Source organism: Anomaloglossus baeobatrachus, chromosome 7, assembly GCF_048569485.1.
Source record: "Anomaloglossus baeobatrachus isolate aAnoBae1 chromosome 7, aAnoBae1.hap1, whole genome shotgun sequence".
NCBI lineage: Eukaryota > Metazoa > Chordata > Amphibia > Anura > Aromobatidae > Anomaloglossus > Anomaloglossus baeobatrachus.
The window spans coordinates 32,711,805-32,736,740 of record NC_134359.1 but is presented as its reverse complement, the minus strand read 5'-3'; the positions used below and the strand labels follow the sequence as shown (position 1 = coordinate 32,736,740).

Below are 24,936 nucleotides of genomic sequence, written 5' to 3'. Positions count from 1 at the left end.
TAAAAAAATACACAAGTGGACGTGTACCTTCCCCTCCTCAGAGTTCTGTTGATACGAGTTGTGGAGGTTGTCCCTCACCAATTTTCCAGGCCACGCGGCCAGTCCTTTAATCTGTCCCCAGACTAAGTCTCCCATATTAAACGTCCTCGGCCTATAAGGCATTAAGTCATTTGATGACGGGGAGTCGGGTATCCTAAGATCGTCCTCGCTGCTGATACTCTTGGTGTCTGAGGGACTCGGGGCGCAGCCGTTCATGCCTTTGGCATGGAAGTCTCCATTATAATGGATGTAGTCTCTCGCTAAAGAACTTTCCAAACTGTTGGAAGAGCTGGGAGATTGTTCCTCCATGCTGATCTCGTGTTTGGGGATGCTGAGCAGATCTCCGTACCCTCTGTGCGGAGCGGCCCGGGTCCCGTTCATGTGAGCGCACCGTTCCACTGTGTTTTCCAACCGCTCTTTAAAACTCATCATAGTTCTTTTGTAATGGTTAAACCTGAAGTTATCCTCTAGCATTTTATCGTTCGGACAATGTCTGGGGGGCAACAAAATCTGGCACTGCTCGTCTTCGAAAGAGTGCAATATAGAGATGTTGCCAGATCTTGCTTGGTAAGGATTGCCATGGACCTGTGCATTGTGGTCCAGAACCTCCTCACATTTCCACCTGTTCACGTCTCCGGGACTCTGACCCCCATTCCATTGTCTTTTAGGTGTATTGCAGCCCGCTTTTAAATAATCAAACCCGTCCCCGTCAGCCATATGTTTGCCGTGATCTAAGTTTTTCCTCATCCGGTTACCTCTAGAGTTCCTTGTCCTGACCTCGTGATCAGAGTTTGCCATGTTCCTTCCGTGGATGACAGCGCTCACCGCACTCGAGAGATTTAACGGGTCACCGATGGATGCGGTGAAGGCACTCATGGCACTTAGTGCTGGGATGGGGCTCATCTGTGTTGTGCTGGACACGGCCGTAGTGATGACCACCTGCATTCCTTTACTGGCCGCGTCTACCACAGCTTTATAGATGGCGTCCACCGAGCCGTCTCCCTCCCGTTTATCTTTTATGTACGGCTCTGTCCTGTGCGGCATGGTGCAGGATTTCTCTGGAAATGGAGGAAGTGCAGAGTTTGGGTTTTCGTGTATTGAAGACAGTCCCATCTGGGCATTTACCTCTTTGTTTTCTTGCATTCTCACCTGTTGAAAATAAAGAAAAAAAAAATATGAATGGAGGTAATAATAATGTAGGTGATATTTTGTCCAAATTAATAATGGTCTAACTCTTTAGGGATCATAAAAAGACCAGGAAGAAGCAGGGACGGAACTATCACAGTCACAGGGATCGTGACCGGGGTTGCAGCCCCTGCTTCAGCTGGATGTGCGTGTGCCCGAAGCCGCACATCCAGTTGAAATGTATCGCGGTGCAGAGACCTGTCGAGTCACTGCAGTGCGATACACGCTGCCGGCCAAATAGAAGCTGGCAGCTTTCATCGGCGTCCCCATTACTGAGGCGGCACATATATATGACAACATTCATTGCCATAGCACGAATGCCGATGAAAGCTGACATCCACTGCGGGCCAGCTACAGAGGAGAACGCCATGCTGCGTGGGAGCTGGGACGGTGGTGAGAACAGTATATACCAGGAGGGGGACAGTATATACCAGGAGGAGGACATTGTATACCAGAAAGGGGACAGTGTAAACTAGGAGGGGCCCAGGAGAGGAACATATACACCAGGAGGGAGATTGTTGTGAATTCATTTGGATTGGATTCGTTTGGGGCTTCCTCTTGTGGTCAGTGCTGGTAGTAGAGTTAGCTTGCTGAATGGAAACCAGACAGCTGAGGATGATTGGCAGTCAGGTGGTTCTGATTGGGCCTATATAACAGTAGTATTCTCTTGTTCCTTGCTGGTGCTCAATGTTGTCTTAAGTGTGCTAAGGACATCCTGAAGCCAGTCCTTCCTTCTGTGTCTACCAGAACTCCTTTCAGGTAAGTTTGGTCTTTGTACCTCTGCTGGTGGTTTCTACTTTCTTGTTTTTTTGTTTAAGGTACAAAGGCTTATTTCCTGTTTTTGCCTGTGTGGAGTTCTGGGTGGAGTTGGATCATTCCCTGCTGGGAATGTCTGTATACCTTGCTCCATATTCTGCTATGTATTTTGTTTTGCCATGCTTGGTACTAATTTTCCTCCACTATGTTAGCGTTTGTTTGAATCCCAGTTACACCAGAGTCCTGATATAGTGGGGGAGAGTCTGTGTGGGCTCAGTATTTTTCCAGTTCAGGCGTGTTGGTTCTTTTTCTAGAGTATTGCACGGCTGCAGACAGTGCTCTTTTCTGTCCTGCCCTATTTAGATGGGACGGGCCTCATCTTTGCTGAATCTGTTTTCTACCTGTGTATTGTGTTTTCCTACAATCACCATAATCTTTACATGTGGGGGGCAATCTATAACTTTGGGGACTGCTCCGAGGCAGATTAATCTTTCCTGCAAAAATCTCTGTAGGAATAATTAGTTCTCCAGCTGTGTCGAGGCGACCAGGTCATCGTAGGCATGTCCCACGGCTACTTCTACTTGCGTGTTAGTGTTAGGTCTGCAGTTCGTTGAGATTCCAACCACTCTGGTGATTCTCTGTGTTTCCTAGTTTTTTGTCCTTTTTCTGATCCTCCTTGGTCACCGAATCATAACAGGGGACAGTATATGCCAGGATTGGGGAACATATATGCCAGGAAGGAGCCCGGGGTGGAGTACATTAGAACAGGATGGGGGACATTACATCATAATGGGGGGACAACTCTTATGTCTTTATAGGATTTAGAACACTAAATGTAAACATACATATAAATGCATCTGACTAACATGCGGGGATGGGGGGGGAGGGGTCAGGTCAAAAATTTGCACTGGGCCCATCAAACTCTAGTTACGCCACTGGGAAAGAAGACACATTGATGGATGGGTTAGAGGGTTGATAACATGAAGAAAAGCTCCTGGAATCAGTACAGATAAGAATGTCTACAAAAAGCAAAAAACCTTTTCCCAATATGGGGGATTTAGCACATTGACTTACATGACAATTGTGTAATTCTTCAAAAAATTACCTGGAAGTTTTGGAACAAACAGGCCATGGGGTTTATATTGTTCGGAGGCCCGGGACCGTGTCCTTTCAAGGCGTGCAGATTGGTGAAGCCTTGCAGGAGCTGCTGTTGCTGATTGTTGTTGAGTATGGACTGAAGGTGAGACAGCTGATGGTTATTCAGGGAGTTGTTCACTGATGACAGGTCTCCTGTAAGACACACAACACATTAGACTTTGAGGGGTCCAGGAGACTGCATTAAGCCTCCCCAAACTTATCCTGAATGTGGCTCGTTGACTAGTCGTCAAGCTACAAACTCTTATGTTGCCCCGCAACAGTCTCAGTTGGATATAGTGGGTGTCAGTCTATTTTTTTTTGGAGATCGGTGCGGATTTTAACAGTGGGATCCACATTTGTCAAAGCTTATCCCTTTTAATGGAAACCATCAGCAGGTTAGCTGCTGCCATCACCATCTGTGTCACTTAAAGGGGTTGTCCACTACTTTTACGATAGGTCATCAATGTCTGATCTGATGGTATCCGACACCGAGCACCCCCGCCAATCAGCTGTTCTCGGTGCCGGCGGCAGCAACCGGCAGCTCAAAATGCTCAGCTCCGGCGCTGCCCTGTCTTCGGATAGTAGCTGCGGCCGGGTAATGCACATCCGCCTCCCATTCAGATCAATAGGAGGTGGATATGCAGTACCCGACCACTATCCGAAGATGGAGCAGCTCCGGAATGGAGCATTCTGTCTGGCTGCCTGCCGCCGCCGGGCCCGAGAGCAGCTGATCGGCGGAGGTGCTTTGTGTTGGATCTCGGCCAATTAGACATTTATGACCTATCCCAAGGATACACCATCAATGTAAAAGTAGTGGACAACCCATTTAATTAAGCTCCTAATGGTCAGTTCCCTACAGCCCTGCAGAAATTAACATTAGACATCCCACCTCCTGTACATTTATCGGTGGGCCGGTACGGACCGACCTTGGCTCTTGCTGCGAGTTTCTACCTTTGATTGATGGCTCTTATAAATCATTTTATGGTATTAATCAGTACAAAGAAGGGAATTTTGTTTACTTACCGTAAATTCCTTTTCTTCTAGCTCCAATTGGGAGACCCAGACAATTGGGTGTATAGCTATGCCTCCGAAGGCCACACAAAGTATTACACTAAAAGTGTAAAGCCCCTCCCCTTCAGCCTATACACCCCCCGTACTGCTACGGGCTCATCAGTTTTGGTGCAAAAGCCAGAAGGAGGAAAAAATTATAAACTGGTTTAAAGTAAATTCAATCCGAAGGAATATCGGAGAACTGAAACCATTTAACATGAACAACATGTGTATACAAAAAACAGGGGCGGGTGCTGGGTCTCCCAATTGGAGCTAGAAGAAAAGGAATTTACGGTAAGTAAACAAAATTCCCTTCTTCTTTGTCGCTCCTAATTGGGAGACCCAGACAATTGGGACGTCCAAAAGCAGTCCCTGGGTGGGTAAATAATACCTCATAATAGAGCCGTAACGGCTCCGTCCTACAGGTGGGCAACTGCCGCCTGAAGGACTCGCCTACCTAGGCTGGCATCTGCCGAAGCATAGGTATGCATCTGATAGTGTTTCGTGAAAGTGTGCAGGCTCGACCAGGTAGCTGCCTGACACATCTGCTGAGCCGTAGCCTGGTGTCGCAAGGCCCAGGACGCTCCCACGGCCCTGGTAGAATGGGCCTTCAGTCCTGAGGGAACCGGAAGCCCCGAGGAACGGTAAGCTTCGAGAATTGGTTCCTTGATCCACCGAGCCAGGGTTGATTTGGAAGCTTGTGTCCCTTTACGCTGGCCAGCGACAAGGACAAAGAGAGCATCGGAGCGGCGCAGGGGCGCCGTACGAGAAATGTAGAGTCTGAGTGCTCTCACCAGATCTAACAAGTGCAAATCCTTTTCACATTGGTGAACTAAATGAGGACAAAACGAGGGTAAGGAGATGTCCTGATTGAGATGAAAAGTGGGCAAGGCAAATGGCCAGGGAGAAAACGCCTGAGCAGAGCACCACGACAGGAATATTTTCCACGTCCTGTGGTAGATCTTGGCGGACGTTGGTTTCCTAGCCTGTCTCATAGTGGCAATGACCTCTTGAGATAATCCTGAAGACGCTAGGATCCAGGACTCAATGGCCACACAGTCAGGTTGAGGGCCGCAGAATTCAGATGGAAAAACGGCCCTTGAGACAGCAAATCTGGTCGGTCTGGCAGTGCCCACGGTTGGCCGACCGTGAGATGCCACAGATCCGGGTACCACGACCTCCTCGGCCAGTCTGGAGCGACGAGGATGGCGCGGCGGCAGTCGGCCCTTATCTTGCGTAACACTCTGGGCAACAGAGCCAGAGGAAGAAACACATAAGGAAGCTGAAACTGCGACCAATCCTGAACTAAGGCGTCTGCCGCCAGAGCTCTGTGATCTTGAGATCGAGCCATGAATGTTGGGACCTTGTTGTTGTGCCGTGACGCCATTAGGTCGACGTCCGGCATCCCCCAGCGGCGACAGATCTCCTGAAACACGTCCGGGTGAAGGGACCATTCCCCTGCGTCCATGCCCTGGCGACTGAGAAAGTCTGCTTCCCAGTTTTCTACGCCCGGGATGTGAACTGCGGATATGGTGGATGCTGTGGCTTCCACCCACAGCAGAATCCTCCGGACTTCCTGAAAGGCTTGCCGACTGCGTGTCCCACCTTGGTGGTTGATGTAAGCCACCGCTGTGGAGTTGCCGGACTGAATTCGGATCTGCTTGCCTTCCAGCCACTGCTGGAACGCTTTTAGGGCAAGATACACTGCCCTGATCTCCAGAACATTGATCTGAAGTGAGGACTCTTGCTGAGTCCACGTACCCTGAGCCCTGTGGTGGAGAAAGAAGGGAATTTTGTTACTTACCGTAAATTCCTTTTCTTCTAGCTCTTATTGGGAGACCCAGACGATTGGGTGTATAGCACTGCCTCCGGAGGCCACACAAAGCAATTACACTAAAAAGTGTAAGGCCCCTCCCCTTCTGGCTATACACCCCCAGTGGGATCACTGGCTCACCAGTTTTAGTGCAAAAGCAAGAAGGAGGAAAGCCAATAACTGGTTTAAACAAATTCTCTCCGAGTAACATCGGAGAACTGAAAACCGTTCAACATGAACAACATGTGTACCCGCAAACAAACCAAAAATCCCGAAGGACAACAGGGCGGGTGCTGGGTCTCCCAATAAGAGCTAGAAGAAAAGGAATTTACGGTAAGTAACAAAATTCCCTTCTTCTTCGGCGCTCTATTGGGAGACCCAGACGATTGGGACGTCCAAAAGCTGTCCCTGGGTGGGTAAAGAAATACCTCATGTTAGAGCTGCAAGACAGCCCTCCCCTACGGGGAGGCAACTGCCGCCTGCAGGACTCTTCTACCTAGGCTGGCGTCCGCCGAAGCATAGGTATGCACCTGATAATGTTTGGTGAAAGTGTGCAGACTCGACCAGGTAGCTGCCTGGCACACCTGTTGAGCCGTAGCCTGGTGTCGTAATGCCCAGGATGCACCCACGGCTCTGGTAGAATGGGCCTTCAGCCCTGATGGAACCGGAAGCCCAGCAGAACGGTAGGCTTCAAGAATTGGTTCTTTGATCCATCGAGCCAGGGTGGCCTTAGAAGCCTGCGACCCTTTGCGCTTACCAGCGACAAGGACAAAGAGTGCATCCGAACGGCGCAAGGGCGCCGTGCGGGAAATGTAGATTCTGAGTGCTCTCACCAGATCTAACAAATGTAAATCCTTCTCATACCGATGAACTGCATGAGGACAAAACGAAGGCAAAGAGATATCCTGATTAAGATGAAAAGAGGATACCACCTTCGGGAGAAACTCCTGAATGGGGCGCAGCACAACCTTGTCCTGGTGGAAGACCAGGAAGGGAGCCTTGGATGATAGTGCTGCCAGCTCAGACACTCTCCGAAGAGATGTGATCGCTACCAGAAAAGCCACTTTCTGTGATAGTCTAGAAAGTGAAACCTCCCTCAGAGGCTCGAAGGGCGGCTTCTGGAGGGCAACTAGTACCCTGTTCAGATCCCATGGATCTAACGGCCGCTTGTACGGGGGTACGATATGGCAAACCCCCTGTAGGAACGTGCGCACCTTAGGAAGGCGTGCCAAACGCCTCTGAAAAAAGACGGATAGCGCCGAGACCTGACCTTTAAGGGAGCCGAGCGACAAACCTTTTTCTAACCCAGATTGCAGGAAAGAAAGAAAGGTAGGCAATGCAAATGGCCAGGGAGACACTCCCTGAGCAGAGCACCAGGATAAGAATATCCTCCACGTTCTGTGGTAGATCTTAGCGGACGTGGGCTTCCTAGCCTGTCTCATGGTGGCAACGACCCCTTGGGACAATCCTGAAGACGCTAGGATCCAGGACTCAATGGCCACACAGTCAGGTTCAGGGCCGCAGAATTCCGATGGAAAAACGGCCCTTGGGACAGTAAGTCTGGTCGGTCTGGGAGTGCCCACGGTTGGCCGACCGTGAGCTGCCACAGATCCGGATACCACGCCCTCCTCGGCCAGTCTGGGGCGACAAGTATGACGCGGCTGCAATCGGATCTGATCTTGCGTAGCACTCTGGGCAAGAGTGCCAGAGGTGGAAACACATAAGGGAGCCGGAACTGCGACCAATCTTGCACTAGGGCGTCTGCCGCCAGCGCTCTTTGATCGCGAGACCGTGCCATGAAGGTTGGGACCTTGTTGTTGTGCCGTGACGCCATTAGGTCGACGTCCGGCACCCCCCAGCGGTGACAGATTTCCTGAAACACGTCTGGGTGAAGGGACCATTCCCCTGCGTCCATGCCCTGGCGACTGAGGAAGTCTGCTTCCCAGTTTTCTACGCCGGGGATGTGAACTGCGGATATGGTGGAGGCTGTGGCTTCCACCCACATCAGAATCCGCCGGACTTCCTGGAAGGCTTGCCGACTGCGTGTCCCCCCTTGGTGGTTGATGTATGCCACCGCTGTGGAGTTGTCCGACTGAATTCGGATCTGCCTTCCTTCCAGCCACTGCTGGAAGGCTAGTAGGGCAAGATACACTGCTCTGATTTCCAGAACATTGATCTGAAGGGTGGACTCCTGCTGAGTCCACGTACCCTGAGCCCTGTGGTGGAGAAAGACTGCTCCCCACCCTGACAGACTCGCGTCTGTCGTGACCACCGCCCAAGACGGTGGTAGGAAGGATCTTCCCTGTGATAATGAGGTGGGAAGAAGCCACCACTGCAGAGAGTCTTTGGCCGTCTGGGAAAGGGAGACTTTCCTGTCCAGGGATGTTGACTTCCCGTCCCATTGGCGGAGAATGTCCCATTGAAGTGGACGCAGATGAAACTGCGCAAACGGAACCGCCTCTATTGCCGCCACCATCTTCCCGAGGAAGTGCATGAGGCGTCTTAAGGAGTGCGACTGACTTTGAAGGAGAGCCTGCACCCCATTTTGTAGAGACTGCTGCTTGTCCAGCGGAAGCTTCACTATCGCTGAGAGAGTATGAAACTCCATGCCAAGATACGTTAGTGATTGGGTCGGTGCCAGATTTGACTTTGGGAAGTTGATGATCCACCCGAACGCCTGGAGAGTCTCCAGTGCAACATTCAGGCTGAGTTGGCATGCCTCTTGAGAGGGTGCCTTGACCAGTAGATCGTCCAAGTAAGGGATCACAGAGTGTCCCTGAGAGTGCAAGACTGCTACCACTGCCGCCATGATCTTGGTGAACACCCGAGGGGCTGTCGCCAGACCAAATGGCAGAGCTACGAACTGAAGATGGTCGTCTCCTATCACGAAGCGTAGAAAGCGTTGGTGCTCTGTAGCAATCGGCACGTGGAGATAAGCATCTTTGATGTCTATTGATGCTAGGAAATCTCCTTGAGACATTGAGGCAATGACTGAGCGGAGGGATTCCATCCGGAACCGCCTGGCGTTCACATGCTTGTTGAGCAGTTTTAGGTCCAGAACAGGACGGAAGGAGCCGTCCTTTTTTGGAACCACAAAAAGATTGGAGTAAAATCCTCGCCCCCGTTCCTGAGGGGGGACAGGGATCACGACTCCTTCTGCTCTTAGAGAGTCCACCGCCTGCAGCAGGGCATCTGCTCGGTTGGGGTGTGGGGAGGTTCTGAAGAACCGAAGTGGAGGCCGAGAACTGAACTCGATTCTGTACCCGCGAGACAAAATGTCTGTTACCCACCGGTCTTTGACCTGTGACAGCCAAATGTCGCAAAAGCGGGAGAGCCTGCCACCGACCGAGGATGCGGAGGGAGGAGGCCGAAAGTCATGAGGTAGCCGCTTTGGAAGCGGTTCCTCCATTTGCTTTCCTGGGGCGTGAGTGAGCCCGCCAGGAATCTGAGCTCCCTTGTTCTTTCTGAGTCCTTTTGGACGAGGAGAATTGGGCCTTGCCCGAGCCTCGAAAGGACCGAAACCTCGACTGCCACTTTTTCTGTTGAGGTTTACTTGCTCTGGGCTGTGGTAAGGAAGAGTCCTTACCCTTGGACTGTTTTATGATTTCAGCCAATGGCTCACCAAACAGTCTGTCTCTAGATAATGGCAAGCTGGTTAAGCATTTTTTGGAACCAGCATCTGCTTTCCAGTCCTTTAACCACAAGGCTCTGCGCAAAACCACAGAATTGGCGGACGCCATAGCGGTACGGCTCGTAGATTCTAGGACAGCATTGATAGCATAGGTCGCAAACGCAGACATTTGCGAAGTTAGGGACGCCACTTGCGGCACTGCTGGATGTATGATAGCATCCACCTGTGCTAAACCAGCTGAAATAGCTTGGAGTGCCCACACGGCCGCGAATGCTGGAGCAAACGACGCGCCGATAGCTTCATAGACAGATTTCAACCAAAGGTCCATCTGTCTGTCGTTGGCATCTTTAAGTGAAGCGCCATCCTCTACTGCGACTATGGATCTAGCCGCAAGCTTGGAAATTGGGGGATCCACCTTTGGACACTGGGTCCAGCGTTTGGCCACCTCAGAGGGAAAAGGATAACGGGTATCCTTAGAACGTTTAGAGAAACGCTTGTCTGGATGAGCGTCGTGTTTCTGGATCGATTCCCTGAAGTCAGAGTGGTCCAAAAAAGCACTTAATTTACGCTTGGGATACAGGAAATGGAACTTCTCCTGCTGTGCAGCTGCCTCCTCTGCAGAAGGGGCTGGGGGAGAAATATCCAACAGTCTATTAATTGCCGATATAAGGTCATTAACCATGGCGTCACCATCAGGGGCATCCAGATTGAGAGGGGCCTCAGGATTAGAATCCTGATCACCGTCCTCAGTCTCATCACAGAGAGACTCTTCTCGTTGAGACCCTGAGCAGTGTGATGATGTGGAGGGTCTTTCCCAGCGAGCTCGCTTAGGCTGCCTGGGACTGTCATCTGAGTCAGAGACTTCAGCCTGTGATGCTTGAGACCCCCTTGGAGCACGGATTAGTTCCAACTGAGGGGGACCGGAGAGCATAGACACAGCAGTGTCCATGGTCTGAGTAACTGGCCTGGACTGCAAGGTCTCCAGGATTTTTGTCATAGTCACAGACATTTTATCAGCAAAAACTGCAAAGTCTGTCCCCGTCACCGGGGCAGGGTTCACAGGCGTCTCTGCCTGGGCCACTACCACCACAATAGGCTCTGGCTGACGAAGTGCCACTGGGACTGAACATTGCACACAATGTGAGTCCTTAGAGCCTGCCGGTAGATCAGCCCCACATGCAGTACAAACAGTGTACACAGCCCGTGCCTTGGCACCCTTGCGTTTTGCGGATGACATGTTGCTGCCTCCTCAGAGCAGTACAGGGTGTCCAGCCAAGAAGCGACCTTACAGTGCAACTATATATATATATATGGTACCAAGAAAAAAGTACACTAATATAACACTGAGGCACTAGTGGGGCCAGCACTAAAGTGCTGCTTACCGCCCGCTTAGGAGCGGGTGTGTGGGCGCCGAAATCCCTTTAGTCTGGGTCTCCCAGAGCCTGCTGCCTCTCCCCAGCCAGACCGCATGTGTAATGGCTGCCGGCGTCCTTGTGGAGAGGGGGGGCGGGCCCTGGGCGTATACAGACGAAGAGCGGGAAGCCTGCTTCCCACTGTGCCTAGTGAGAGGGCTGGAGCATGTAAATAAAGCTCCAGCCCTCGGCGCTGCCTATTGAGCAGCGTCTCTCCCCTACCCTGATTGACAGGGTGGGGGCGGGAACGAAGCGGCGCTAGGCCGCAGAAGCCGGGGGCTAAAGTTAGAAGCGCCGCCGCCGTAAAAGCGCGGTCGGCGCAAAGTCCCCGGCGCACCACAAGTCGCAGCTGCGCCGCCGCTCCAGGAGCAGTCGGCGCAGTAGTTCCCAACATGTAACGTCACTCAGCAAAGCTGCAGTGACCTAACCCCAGCGCACAGCGCTACTGTCCCCGGCGCACTATAACGCTCAGGAAGCCTTGAGAGTGTCCGTGCCTGCCGGGGACACAGAGTACCTGAAAGTTGCAGGGCCTTGTCCCTGAACGGCACTCCCGCCCCAAATCCAGCAGGTTCTCTGGGTCTGTGGATGGAGCCCGGCCCCAGGGCTTGGGGGCCGGCAAGATCCCACTTCCACAGAGCCCTCCAGGGGATGTGGAAGGAAAACAGCATGTGGGCTCCAGCCTCTGTACCAGCAATAGGTACCTCAACCTTACAAGCACCACCGCGGGTGAGAAGGGAGCATGCTGGGGGCCCCATATGGGCCCTCTTTTCTTCCATCCGATATAGCCAGCAGCTACTGCTGACTACAAACAGTGGAGCTATGCGTGGATGTCTGACCTCCTTCGCACAAAGCAGAAAACTGGTGAGCCAGTGATCCCACTGGGGGTGTATAGCCAGAAGGGGAGGGGCCTTACACTTTTTAGTGTAATTGCTTTGTGTGGCCTCCGGAGGCAGTGCTATACACCCAATCGTCTGGGTCTCCCAATAGAGCGCCGAAGAAAACTGCTCCCCACCCTGACAGGCTCGCGTCCGTCGTGACCACCGCCCAGGATGGGGGTAGGAAGGATTTCCCTTTCGATAATGAGGTGGGAAGAAGCCACCACCGAAGGGAAGCTTTGGTTGCTTGAGAAAGGGAGACGTTCCTGTCTAGGGACGTCTGCCTCCTGTCCCACTTGCGTAGGATGTCCCATTGAAGAGGACGCAGGTGAAACTGCGCGAAAGGGACTGCTTCCATTGCTGCCACCATCTTCCCCAGGAAGTGCATGAGGTGCCTCAAGGGGTGTGACCGACCTTGAAGGAGAGATTGTACCCCTGTCTGTAGTGAACGCTGTTTGTCCAGCGGAAGCTTCACTATCGCTGGAAGAGTATGAAACTCCATGCCAAGATATGTCAGTGATTGGACCGGTGTCAGATTTGACTTTGGAAAATTGATGATCCACCCGAAACTCTGGAGAATCTCCAGAGTAACGTTGAGGCTGTGTTGGCATGCCTCTTGAGAGGGTGCCTTGACCAGCAGATCGTCTAAGTAAGGTATCACTGAGTGACCCTGAGAGTGGAGGACCGCAACTACTGTAGCCATGACCTTGGTGAAAACCCTTGGGGCTGTCGCCAGGCCGAACGGCAGTGCCGCGAACTGAAGGTGTTCGTCTCCTATGGCGAAGCGCAAGAAGCGCTGATGCTCTGGAGCAATTGGTACGTGGAGATAAGCATCCTTGATATCGATCGATGCTAGGAAATCTCCTTGGGACATTGAGGCGATGACGGAGCGGAGGGATTCCATCCGGAACCGCCTGGTCCTTACGTGTTTGTTGAGCAGTTTTAGGTCCAAAACAGGACGGAAGGACCCGTCCTTCCTTGGAACCACAAACAGGTTGGAGTAGAAACCGTGACCCTGTTGCTGAAGAGGAACCGGGACCACCACTCCTTCTGCCGTCAGAATGCCCACCGCCTGCAGAAGAGCCTCGGCTCGCTCGGGAGGCGGAGATGTTCTGAAGAATCGAGTCGGAGGACGAGAGCTGAACTCTATCCTGTAACCGTGAGACAAAATGTCTCTCACCCAACGGTCTTTTACTTGTGGCAGCCAGGTGTCGCAAAGGCGGGAGAGCCTGCCACCGACCGAGGATGCGGTGTGAGGAGGCCGTAAGTCATGAGGAAGCCGCCTTGGTAGCGGCACCTCCGGCGGTCTTTTTAGGGCGTGATTTAGACCGCCATGCGTCGGCGTTCCTCTGATCCTTCTGAGGCCTTTTGGACGAGGAGAATTGTGACCTGCCCGCACCCCGAAAGGACCGAAACCTCGACTGTCCCCTCCTCTGTTGGGGTGTTTTTGGTTTGGCTTGGGGTAAGGATGTTTCCTTTCCCTTGGATTGTTTGATGATTTCATCCAATCTCTCACCAAACAAACGGTCGCCAGAAAATGGCAATCCAGTTAAGCACTTTTTGGAAGCCGAATCTGCCTTCCATTCCCGCAGCCACAAGGCCCTGCGTATTACCACCGAATTGGCGGCTGCAACCGCCGTACGGGTCGCAGAGTCCAGGACAGCATTAATAGCGTAGGACGCAAATGCCGACGTTTGAGAGGTTATGGACGCCACCTGCGGCGCAGACGTACGTGAGTGCGTCAATTTGCGCCTGACCAGCTGAGATAGCTTGGAGTGCCCATACGGCTGCGAATGCTGGAGCAAAAGACGCGCCGATAGCTTCATAGATGGATTTCAACCAGAGCTACATCTGTCTGTCAGTGGCATCCTTGAGTGAAGCTCCATCTTCCACTGCAACTATGGATCTAGCCGCCAGTCTGGAGATTGGAGGATCCACCTTGGGACACTGAGTCCAGCCCTTGACCACGTCAGGGGGAAAAGGGTAACGTGTATCCTTAAGGCGCTTGGAAAAACGCTTATCTGGACAAGCTCGGTGTTTCTGGACTGCCTCTCTGAAGTCAGAGTGGTCCAGAAACATACTCTTTGTACGCTTGGGAAACCTGAAACGGAATTTCTCCTGCTGAGAAGCTGACTCCTCCACTGGTGAGGGAGAAATATTCAACATTTCATTGATGGACGCAATAAGATCATTCACTATGGCGTCCCCATCAGGAGTATCAAGGTTGAGAGCGGCTTCAGGATCAGAATCCTGATCAGCTACCTCCGCTTCATCATACAGAGAGTCCTCTCGCTGAGACCCTGAACATTGTGATGATGTCGAGGGAATTTCATAGCGAGCTCGCTTAATCGGTCTGGGGCTGCGGTCCGTGTCAGAGACCTCACCCTGGGATCCATGAGACACCCCGGGAAGACATTGCTGTTCCAACTGAGGGGAACCAGGGGACAATGATACCACAGTGCCCCTGGCTTGAGATGCCGGCCTGGACTGCAAGGCTTCTAATATCTTAGCCATAGTCTCAGAAAGTCTTTCAGTAAAAACTGCAAACTCCGTCCCTGTCACCTGGACAGTGTTAACAGGTGGTTCTGCCTGTGCCGCCCTTAGCAGAGGCTCCGGCTGAGAAAGTGCCACAGGGGCCGAGCATTGCACACAATGAGGGTCAGTGGAACCTGCCGGCAGTATAGCCGTACATGCTGCACAGGCAGCATAGTAAGTCTGTGCCATGGCACCCTTGCTATTTGTGGACGACATGCTGTTGTCTCCTCTGAGCAATACAGGAGGGTATATAGACAAAAATCAACAGTGCACCATACAGTGTAAAGTATAGACTATAATCATATAAACTATAAGTACACTTCTGCACTAGTGGGGCCAGCACCACAGATGCTGCTTACCGCCCGCGCAAAGCGTTTGTGTGGGCACCAGAATTCCTGTCTGGGTCTCTTTGAGCTTGTCTCTCCTCTCCAGCGTTAGCAGAGCTGAGAGGAATGGCTGCCGGCGTCCTGGGGAGAGGAGGGAGCCGTGGGCGTGACCCAGAAAAGTGCGGGAACTGGTGCCCCACTGTGCAGAGTGAGGGGGCTGGAGTATGCAAAGCATGCTCCAGCCCTCAGTGCTGCCGACCTGTACAGCGTCCCGCCCTTCCCCTGACTGGCAGGGCTGGGGGCGGGAAAAGAATGAGACTAGGCCGCAGAAGCCGGGGACTATAGTTATAAGCGCGGCCGCCGTATAAGCGCGGTCGGCGCGGAAGTCCCCGGCGCACTAACAGTCCCAGCCGCGCCGCAGGGATAACCATGGCAGCGGCGGTCAGCGCGGCAGTCCCCCTACACAAATACACTCAGCGACGCTGAAGTGTATAGTGGCACAAATGCAGTCAGCGCTGCTGTCCCAGGTGCACTAGCACACCCAGCAATGCTGGAGTGTTGCTGTGCGTGGTCCCCACGGGGACACAGAGTACCTCCAAGTAGCAGGGCCATGTCCCTGAACGATACTCGGCTCCTATCCAGCAGGGTCCTCAGGAGCTGTGGATGGAGCACGGTCTCCTGTGCCTGGAGACCGATGGGATCCCACTTCACCCAGAGCCCTAATTGAGGGATGGGGAAGGAAAGCAGCATGTGGGCTCCAGCCTCCGTACCCGCAATGGATACCTCAACCTTAACAACACCGCCGACAAGAGTGGGGTGAGAAGGGAGCATGCTGGGGGCCCTGTTATGGGCCCTCTTTTCTTCCATCCGACATAGTCAGCAGCTGCTGCTGACTAAGCTGTGGAGCTATGCGTGGATGTCTGACCTCCTTCGCACAAAGCATAAAAACTGATGAGCCCGTAGCAGTACGGGGGGTGTATAGGCTGAAGGGGAGGGGCTTTACACTTTTATTGTAATACTTTGTGTGGCCTCCGGAGGCATAGCTATACACCCAATTGTCTGGGTCTCCCAATTAGGAGCGACAAAGAAAATAAAGTGATAAGCATGACTGGAGCGACAGGCTGGAGGCAGAGTCTTACCGTCTCCCGTCGGGGGTTGCAGCATGTGCAGGATATTCTGATTCAGTAGATGCTGCTGATGCATGGGCAGCGCCATCGGCAGGGCATTCAGAAGATTGGGGTTGACGGGTCGTGGAAGGTTGTTGTTAGCGTTCTGTGCAAAGTGATTAGTGTGCTCTGGTCCTGGAAACGGAAAGCTGTTGCCCACAGGATGATGACCCTGCATTGGCGTTCCCGATGCTGTAGTGACTATGACGCCATCTTGGAGGACAGATGTGGTCTTTGTGATAGCTGGTTGACCCGTGCCGGCTATGGCTACTGATGACAATGGTAAGGGGCCTCCTAAAGAACAAAGAAAGGTGATGAGTAGTGATCTAGACAGCGTGCAGGTAACATGATGGACACGTTTCTAACACTGAGCCACAGTCCTAACTACTGAATATTGGCACTTTCCACAAAGCAGCTGCTGCCACTGTGCGCAGGTAACAGGTGCTTGGCAGGAGCACATTGACTGTGAAACAAAACTCTGGATGTCGCAGACGGAACAGCATTCATTTACCAACTGAGCTTCATTTAACAGTCAAAGCCCGATTTCTAGGAATAAAAAGGATCTAGTTTCAGATTTCACATGGTGCAAGTAAGGAGGACTCTTGGTGCGGGGAACTCGTGCGGGTAAGGAGGACTCTCTGTACAGGGAGCTCTGTGTGGGTAAGGAGGACTCTCGGTACAGGGAGCTCTGTGTGGGTAAGGAGGTCTCTCGGTACAGGGAGCTCTGTGTGGGTAAGGAGGTCTCTCGGTACAGGGAGCTCTGTGTGGGTAAGGAGGACTCTCGGTACAGGGAGCTCTGTGTGGGTAAGGAGGACTCTCGGTACAGGGAGCTCTGTGTGGGTAAGGAGGACTCTCGGTACAGGGAGCTCTGTGTGGGTAAGGAGGACTCTCGGTACAGGGAGCTCTGTGTGGGTAAGGAGGACTCTCGGTACAGGGAGCTCGTGCGGGTAAGGAGGACTCTCGGTACAGGGAGCTCTGTGTGGGTAAGGAGGACTCTCGGTACAGGGAGCTCTGTGTGGGTAAGGAGGACTCTCGGTACAGGGAGCTCTGTGTGGGTAAGGAGGACTCTCGGTACAGGGAGCTCTGTGTGGGTAAGGAGGTCTCTCGGTACAGGGAGCTCTGTGTGGGTAAGGAGGACTCTCGGTACAGGGAGCTCTGTGTGGGTAAGGAGGACTCTCGGTACAGGGAGCTCTGTGTGGGTAAGGAGGACTCTCGGTACAGGGAGCTCTGTGTGGGTAAGGAGGACTCTCGGTACAGGGAGCTCTGTGTGGGTAAGGAGGACTCTCGGTACAGGGAGCTCGTGCGGGTAAGGAGGACTCTCGGTACAGGGAGCTCGTGCGGGTAAGGAGGACTCTCGGTACAGGGAGCTCGGTGTAGGTAAGGACTCTTGGTGCGGGGAGCTCCATGCGGGTAAGGAAGACTCTTGGTGCGGGGAGCTCGTGCAAGTAAGGAGGACTCTTAGTTTGGGGAGCTCGGTGCGGGTAAGGAGAACTCTTGGTGCGGGAAGCTCGGTGCGGGTAAGGACTCTTGGTGCGGGGATCTCTGTGTGGCTAAGGAGGACTCTTGGTGTGGGGAGTGAAAAGGTACTGTATGGTAGGATACCCAGGAAGACCCCACTTCTTACCCCGAGACATAAAAAAGCCAGGCTGGAGTTTGCCAAAACTTACCTGAGAAAGCCTAAAACGTTTTGGAAGAATGTTCTCTGGTCAGATGAGACAAAAGTAGAGCTTTTTGGGAAAAGCCACCAACATAGAGTTTACAGGAAAAAAAGAGGCATTCAAAGAAAAGAACACGGTCCCTACAGTCAAACATTGCGGAGGTTCCCTGATGTTTTGGGGTTGCTTTGCTGCCTCTGGCACTGGACTGCTTGACCATGGGCATGGCATTATGAAGTCTGAAGACTACCAACAAATTTTGCAGCATAATGTAGGGCCCAGTGTGAGAAAGCTGGGTCTTCCTCAGAGGTCATGGGTCTTCCAGCAGGACAATGACCCAAAACACACTTCAAAAAGCAGTAGAAAATGGTTTGATAGAAGGCACTGGTGACTACTAAAGTGGCCAGCAATGAGTCCAGACCTGAACCCCATAGAACACCTGTGGAGAGATCTCACAATGGCAGTTTGGAGAAGGCCCCCTTCACATCTCAGGGACCTGGAGCAGTTTGCCAAAGAAGAATGGTCTAAAATTTCAGCAGAGCATTGTAAGAAACTCATTGATGGTTACCGGAAGCGGTTGTTCGCAGTGATTTTGGCTAAAGGTTGTGCAACCAAGTATTAGGCTAAGGGTGGCAATACTTTTGTCTGGCCCATTTTTGGAGTTGTGTGTGAAATGATCAATGATTTGATTTTTGTTTCAATCTCGTGTTTTTTCATTGCAAGCAAAATAAATGAAGATAATAATACCAAAGAATTTGTGATTGCCATCATTTTCAGGAAGAAACTGAGTATTCTCTGACAGAATTGCAGGGGTGCCAATACTTTTGGCCAGCACTGTATATACTCCAGCCACAGTGTCTCCTATGTGATGTATATACTCCAGCCCCAATGTCTTATCACATGTATATACTCTAGCCTCAATGTCTCCTATGTGATGTATATAGTTCAGCCCCAGTGTCTACTACATAATGTATACAGCAGACCTTCCACTGCTTGAGTTTTATAAATGTTACATGATTATTGATAAATTTCCCATTATGAGTATGGTCCTCAAATGACGGTATGAATATCCGAATAGCCCTTGGCAGAAAGAAAAAAAAAAAAAATAAAAGTTTCCCACCCCTGACCTAGAGGATAGAAATTATTTTTTACATGAGGGTTGAGGAATGCAGGGGTGACAGTTTCCCACAGGTAGTTTTTGCCATTTTTAATTTTATGTAACAAGAAAAAAAAAAAAGAAAAATAAGAATAAATAAGATAAATTGGTTCATCCATATAAATACAAGTAAAATATATCTTTGTACCGTGTTAGCCAGTAGAGATAAAAAAAATTTGTCTCGAAAGCTTGCAATTATTACCATCTTTTCAGTTAGCCATTAAAAAGGTATCAACCACTGAGGACTTCAGTTCTTTTAAACAAATTTTTTTATCCATATAGTCACTTAAGCCTGCTTTACATGTTACGATCCAGCATACGATATCGTATGCGATCGTAACCGCCCCCATCGTATGTGTGGCACGTTCAATTTGTTGCCCGTGTCGCACACATGATTAACTCCCGTCACACGAACTTACCCGTTCATACGACCTCGCTGTGGGCGGCGACGTCCACTTCCTGGAGTGGGAGGGACGTTCGGCGTCACACAGACGTCATGCGGCAGCCGGCCAATAGAAGCGGAGGGGCGGAGCTGAGCGGGACGTAAACATCCCGTCCACCTCCTTCCTTCCGTATTGCCGGTGGTAGCCGCAGGACGCAGGTAAGATCTGTTCATCATTCCCGGGGTGTCACAGACTGCGATGTGTGCTACATCGGGTACAATGAACAACCTGACGTTCAATTTTTAGGAATTGAATGACGTGCGTGCGATGAACGTTTAACCGTTCAATCGCATGTAGCCGTTACAGGCTACAATGTACATTACGATGCCAGATGTGCGTCACTGCTAACGTGACCCCACCGACACATCGTAAGATACATTGTAGTGTGTAAAGCGCCCTTTAAAAGAAGGGAATTTTGTTTACTTACCGTAAATTCCTTTTCTTCTAGCTCCTATTGGGAGACCCAGACAATTGGGTGTATAGCTTCTGCCTCCGGAGGCCACACAAAGTATTACACTTTAAAAAATGTAACCCCTCCCCTCTGCCTATACACCCTCCCGTGCATCACGGGCTCCTCAGTTTTGGTGCAAAAGCAGGAAGGAGGAAACTTATAAATTGGTCTAAGGTAAATTCAATCCGAAGGATGTTCGGAGAACTGAAACCATGAACCAAAAGAACAATTCAACATGAACAACAGGTGTACACAAAAGAACAACCAGCCCGAAGGGCACAGGGGCGGGTGCTGGGTCTCCCAATAGGAGCTAGAAGAAAAGGAATTTACGGTAAGTAAACAAAATTCCCTTCTTCTTTGTCGCTCCATTGGGAGACCCAGACAATTGGGACGTCCAAAAGCAGTCCCTGGGTGGGTAAAAGAATACCTCGATAAAAAGAGCCGAAACGGCCCCCTCTTACAGGTGGGCAACCGCCGCCTGAAGGACTCGCCTACCTAGACTCGCGTCTGCCGAAACATAGGTATGCACCTGATAGTGTTTCGTGAAAGTGTGCAGACTAGACCAGGTAGCCGCCTGACACACCTGCTGAGCCGTAGCCCGGTGCCGCAATGCCCAGGACGCACCCACGGCTCTGGTAGAATGGGCTTTTAGCCCTGAAGGAAGCGGAAGCCCAGAAGAACGGTAGGCTTCAAGAATCAGTTCCTTGATCCACCGAGCCAAGGTTGACTTGGAAGCCTGCGAACTCTTACGCTGGCCAGCGACAAGGACAAAGAGCGCATCTGAACGACGCAGGGGCGCCGTGCGAGACGTAGAGCCGGAGTGCTCTCACCAGATCCAAAGAGTGCAAATCCTTTTCACATTGGTGAATTGGATTAGGGCAAAATGAAGGTAAGGAGATATCCTGATTGAGATGAAAAGGGGATACCACCTTAGGGAGAAAATTCCGGGACAGGACGCAGAACCACCTTATCCTGGTGAAAAACCAGGAAGGGGGCTTTGCATGACCGCGCTGCAAGCTCCGACACTCTTCGGAGTGATGTAATCCTGAAGACGCTAGGAGCCAGGACTCAATGGCCACACAGTCAGGTTGAGGGCCACAGAATTCAGATGGAAAAACGGCCCTTGTCACAGCAAGTCTGGGCGGTCTGGAAGCGCCCACGGTTGACCCACCGTGAGATGCCACAGATCCGGGTACCACGATCGCCTCGGCCAATCTGGAGCGACGAGAATGGCGCGACGACAGTCGGACCTGATCTTGCGTAACACTCTGGGCAGCATCGCCAGAGGAGGAAATACATAAGGCAGTCGAAACTGCGACCAATCCTGAACTAATGCGTCCGCCGCCAGAGCTCTGTGATCCTGAGACCGTGCCATGAAGGCCGGGACCTTGTTGTTGTGTCGTGACGCCATGAGATCGACGTCCGGCGTTCCCCAGTGGCGACAGATCTCTCGAAACACGTCTGGGTGCAGAGACCATTCCCCCGCGTCCATGCCCTGACGACTGAGAAAATCTGCTTCCCAGTCCCGGGGATGTAAACTGCGGAGATCGTGGAGGCTGTGGCTTCCACCCACTGCAGAATCCGCCTGACTTCCTGGAAGGCCTGACGACTGCGCGTGCCGCCCTGATGGTTGATGTATGCGACGGCAGTGGCGTTGTCCGACTGTATACGGATCTGTCTGCCCTCCAGCCACCGATGGAAGGCCAATAGGGCTAGATACACTGCCCTTATCTCCAGAACATTGATCTGAAGGGAGGACTCTACCGGAGTCCAGGTTCCCTGAGCCCTGTGGTGGAGGAAAACCACTCCCCACCCTGACAGGCTCGCGTCCGTGGTGACCAGAGCCCAGGTTGGGGGTAGGAAGGATCTTCCTTGCGATAGAGAATTGGGAAGGAGCCACCACTGAAGAGACGTCTTGGTTGCAAGGGACAGAGACGTTCCTGTCGAGGGAAGTCGACCTCCTGTCCCATTTGCAGAGAATGTCCCATTGGAGTGGCCGCAGATGGAATTGCGCGAACGGCACTGCCTCCATCGCTGCCACCATCTTCCCCAGGAAGTGCATGAGGCGCCTCAAGGGGTATGACTGACCCCGAAGAAGAGATTGCACCCCTGCCTGCAGGGAAAGCTGTTTGTCCAGCGGTAGCTTGACTACCGCTGACTGTGTATGAAACTCCATCCCGAGGTAAGTCAGTGATTGGGTCGGTGTCAACTGGGATTTTGGGAAGTTGATTATCCACCCGAACTGCTGGAGAGTCGCCAGAGCGACTGTAAGGCTGTGTTGACACGCCACCCGAGAAGGTGCCCTGACTAGGAGATCATCTAAGTAGGGAATCACCGAGTGGCCCTGAGAGTGTAGGACCGCCACAACGGATGCCATGACTTTGGTGAACACCCGTGGGGCTGTCGCCAGGCCGAAAGGCAATGCCACGAACTGAAGGTGTTCGTCCCCGATGGCGAAACGCAAGAAGCGTTGATGTTCGGGTGCGATCGGCACATGGAGATAAGCATCCTTGATGTCGATCGATGCTAGGAAGTCTCCTTGTGACATCGAGGCGATGACCGAGCGGAGAGATTCCATCCGAAACCGTCTGGTGCTCACATGTCTGTTGAGCAGTTTGAGGTCCAGAACGGGACGGAATGATCCGTCCTTCTTTGGCACCACGAACAAGTTGGAGTAAAAGCCGCGACCATGTTCCTGAGGGGGAACAGGGATCACAACTCCCTCTGTCTTCAGAGTGACCACTGCCTGAAAAAGTGCGTCGGCCCGAGCGGGGGGCGGAGAGGTTCTGAAGAAACGAGTCTGAGGACGAGAGCTGAACTCTATCCTGTAACCGTGAGACAGAATGTCTCTCACCCATCGGTCTTGAACATGTGGCCACCAGGCGTCTCAAAAGCGGGAGAGCCTGCCACCGACCGAGGATGCGGTTCGGGGATGCCGAGAATCATGAGGAGGCCGCCTTGGAGGCAGCGCCTCCGGCGGCCTTCTGGGGGCGTGACTTAGACCGCCACGCATAGGAGTTCCTCTGGCCTTTCTCCGGCCTGCTGGACGAAGCGGATTGGGACTTGGCGGAGGGACGAAAGGACCGAAACCTCGATTGCATTTTCCGTTGCTGAGGTCTCTTAGGTTTGGACTGGGGTAAGGAGGAGTCCTTTCCCTTGGATTCCTTAATAATCTCATCCAATCGTTCGCCAAACAATCGGTCGCCAGAAAACGTCAAACCGGTTAAGAACCTCTTGGAGGCCGAGTCTGCCTTCCATTCGCGCAGCCACATGGCCCTGCGGACTGCCACAGAATTAGCGGATGCCACCGCTGTACGGCTAGCAGAATCTAGGACTGCGTTCATGGCGTAGGAAGAAAAGGCTGACGCCTGAGAGGTCAAAGACGCAACCTGCGGAGCAGAATTACGTGTAACCGCATTAATCTCAGCCAGACAAGCTGAGATAGCTTGTAGTGCCCACACGGCTGCAAAGGCCGGGGCAAAAGACGCGCCCGTGGCTTCATAGATGGATTTCACCAGGAGCTCTATCTGCCTGTCAGTGGCATCCTTTAGCGATGAGCCATCTGCCACCGATACCACAGATCTAGCCGCCAATCTAGAGACTGGAGGATCCACCTTGGGACACTGAGCCCAACCCTTAACTACGTCAGAGGGGAAGGGGTAACGTGTGTCAGTGAGGCGCTTAGTAAAGCGCTTGTCCGGAACCGCTCTGGGCTTCTGGACAGCATCTCTGAAGTTACGTGTACGTTTGGGGAACCAAAACTGGTGTTTCTCCTGCTGAGAAGCCGACTCCTCTACAGGTGGAGGCGGGGGAGACAGATCTAACACCTGGTTGATGGACGAGATAAGATCATTTACTAAAGGTGTCCCCTTCAGGTGTATCAAGATTGAGGGCAACGTCAGGTTCAGAGCCCTGAGCTGCGACGTCCGCCTCGTCCTCCAGAGAGTCCTCGAGGTGGGAACCCGAGCAGCGTGAAGAAGTCAGGGAAGATTCCCAGCGGGCCCGCTTAGTCGGTCTGGGACTGAGGTCCGGGCAGGAGTCCTCCGCGTGGGACCTAGGGCCCAACCTGGGAGCGCGCTGCGGCGCGGACCGAGAGGGGCCTGGAGGCGACGAGCTAACGGGGACCGGGGCCTGTGTAAGGACCGGTCTGGACTGCAAAGCCTCAAGCAGCTTGGCAGACCATTTGTCCATAGACTGAGCCATGGATTGTGAAAGTGACTCAGAGTTTCTCAGCAAACGCAGCAAACTCTGTCCCTGCCGCCTGGACAGGGGGAGCAGGGGGGTCTACATGAGCCGAGGGGCCCACTAGTGACCGAGGCTCCGGCTGAGCAAGCGAAGCAGGGGTCGAGCATTGCTCACAGTGAGGGTAGGTGGAACCCGCAGGTAACATAGCCGCACAAGAGGTACAGGTCGCAAAAAAAACCCCGTGCCTTAGCACCTTTGCTCCTTGTGGACGACATGCTGTTGTCTCCTAGGAGAGTGATCACTGAGGGTATATGGGAAGGGGTATACAGCCCGACCGAACAGAAATATGTATATAAATACGTATCTATTCCGGCACCCTGGGGGGGACCAGCACCGGGTGACCGGTGTGGCTGACCGACCGCTAAAAAGCGTAGTGTGTATCCTTCAGATTCCCTGCCTTAGGTCTCCCAGAGCTGCAGAGTTCTTCTCTGATAATCCTCCACCGTCAGAATGCCAAAAACATGGCTGCCGGAGCTCTCAGGGGAGGAGTGGAGCCGTGGGCGGTGCTAGAAAAGTGCGGGAATCTGGGGTCCCCACAGTGATCAGTGAGGGGGGAGGAAACATACAGGATGCTCCGGCCCTCACAGCCGACTTCAGGCCGGCCGTCCCGCCCTTACCCCTGACAGGCAGGCCCGGGGGCGGGATTTTTGCTACTAGGCCGCGATGAAGCCGGGGACTAAATTTAAGACCGCGGCCGACAAGCAGGCGCGGTCGGCGCGGAAGTCCGCCGGTCTTCACAAATCAGCAGCAGCTGCAGCGTCCGGGAAGAAGGCGCTCCATGCACAATCCCCATGGGGACAGAGTACCTTATAGATGCAGGGCCCGGTCCCTGAGGATGAATAGACTCCTGTCCGGCAGATTCCCACAGGGGCTGCGGAGGGAGCCCAGTCCCAGTGAATGGATGACCGGTCAGGATCCCACTTCTCCCAGAGCCACTAAGGGATGGTGAAGGAAAACGGCATGAGGCTCCGGCCTTTGTACCCGCAATGGGTACCTCAACCTTAACAGCACCGCCGACATAGTGGGGTGAGAAGGGAACATGCCGGGGGCCCCGTGGGGGC

General features: G+C 52.7%; 1 protein-coding gene across 2 annotated transcripts in view; it reads right to left on the bottom strand.

Annotated features, from left to right (window-relative positions):
- The window catches only part of MBD5 (methyl-CpG binding domain protein 5), an 88,213-nt gene that overhangs the window by 13,637 nt on the left and 49,640 nt on the right, over positions 1-24,936 (bottom strand). For both annotated transcript variants that reach the window (XM_075317180.1, XM_075317181.1), the window contains 3 exons: positions 15,899-16,219; positions 3,086-3,270; positions 28-1,188 (listed from right to left, as the gene is read on the bottom strand). In XM_075317180.1, the coding sequence (XP_075173295.1) occupies positions 28-1,188; positions 3,086-3,270; positions 15,899-16,219 (1,667 nt within the window). The remainder of the gene's footprint in view (positions 1-27; positions 1,189-3,085; positions 3,271-15,898; positions 16,220-24,936) is intronic.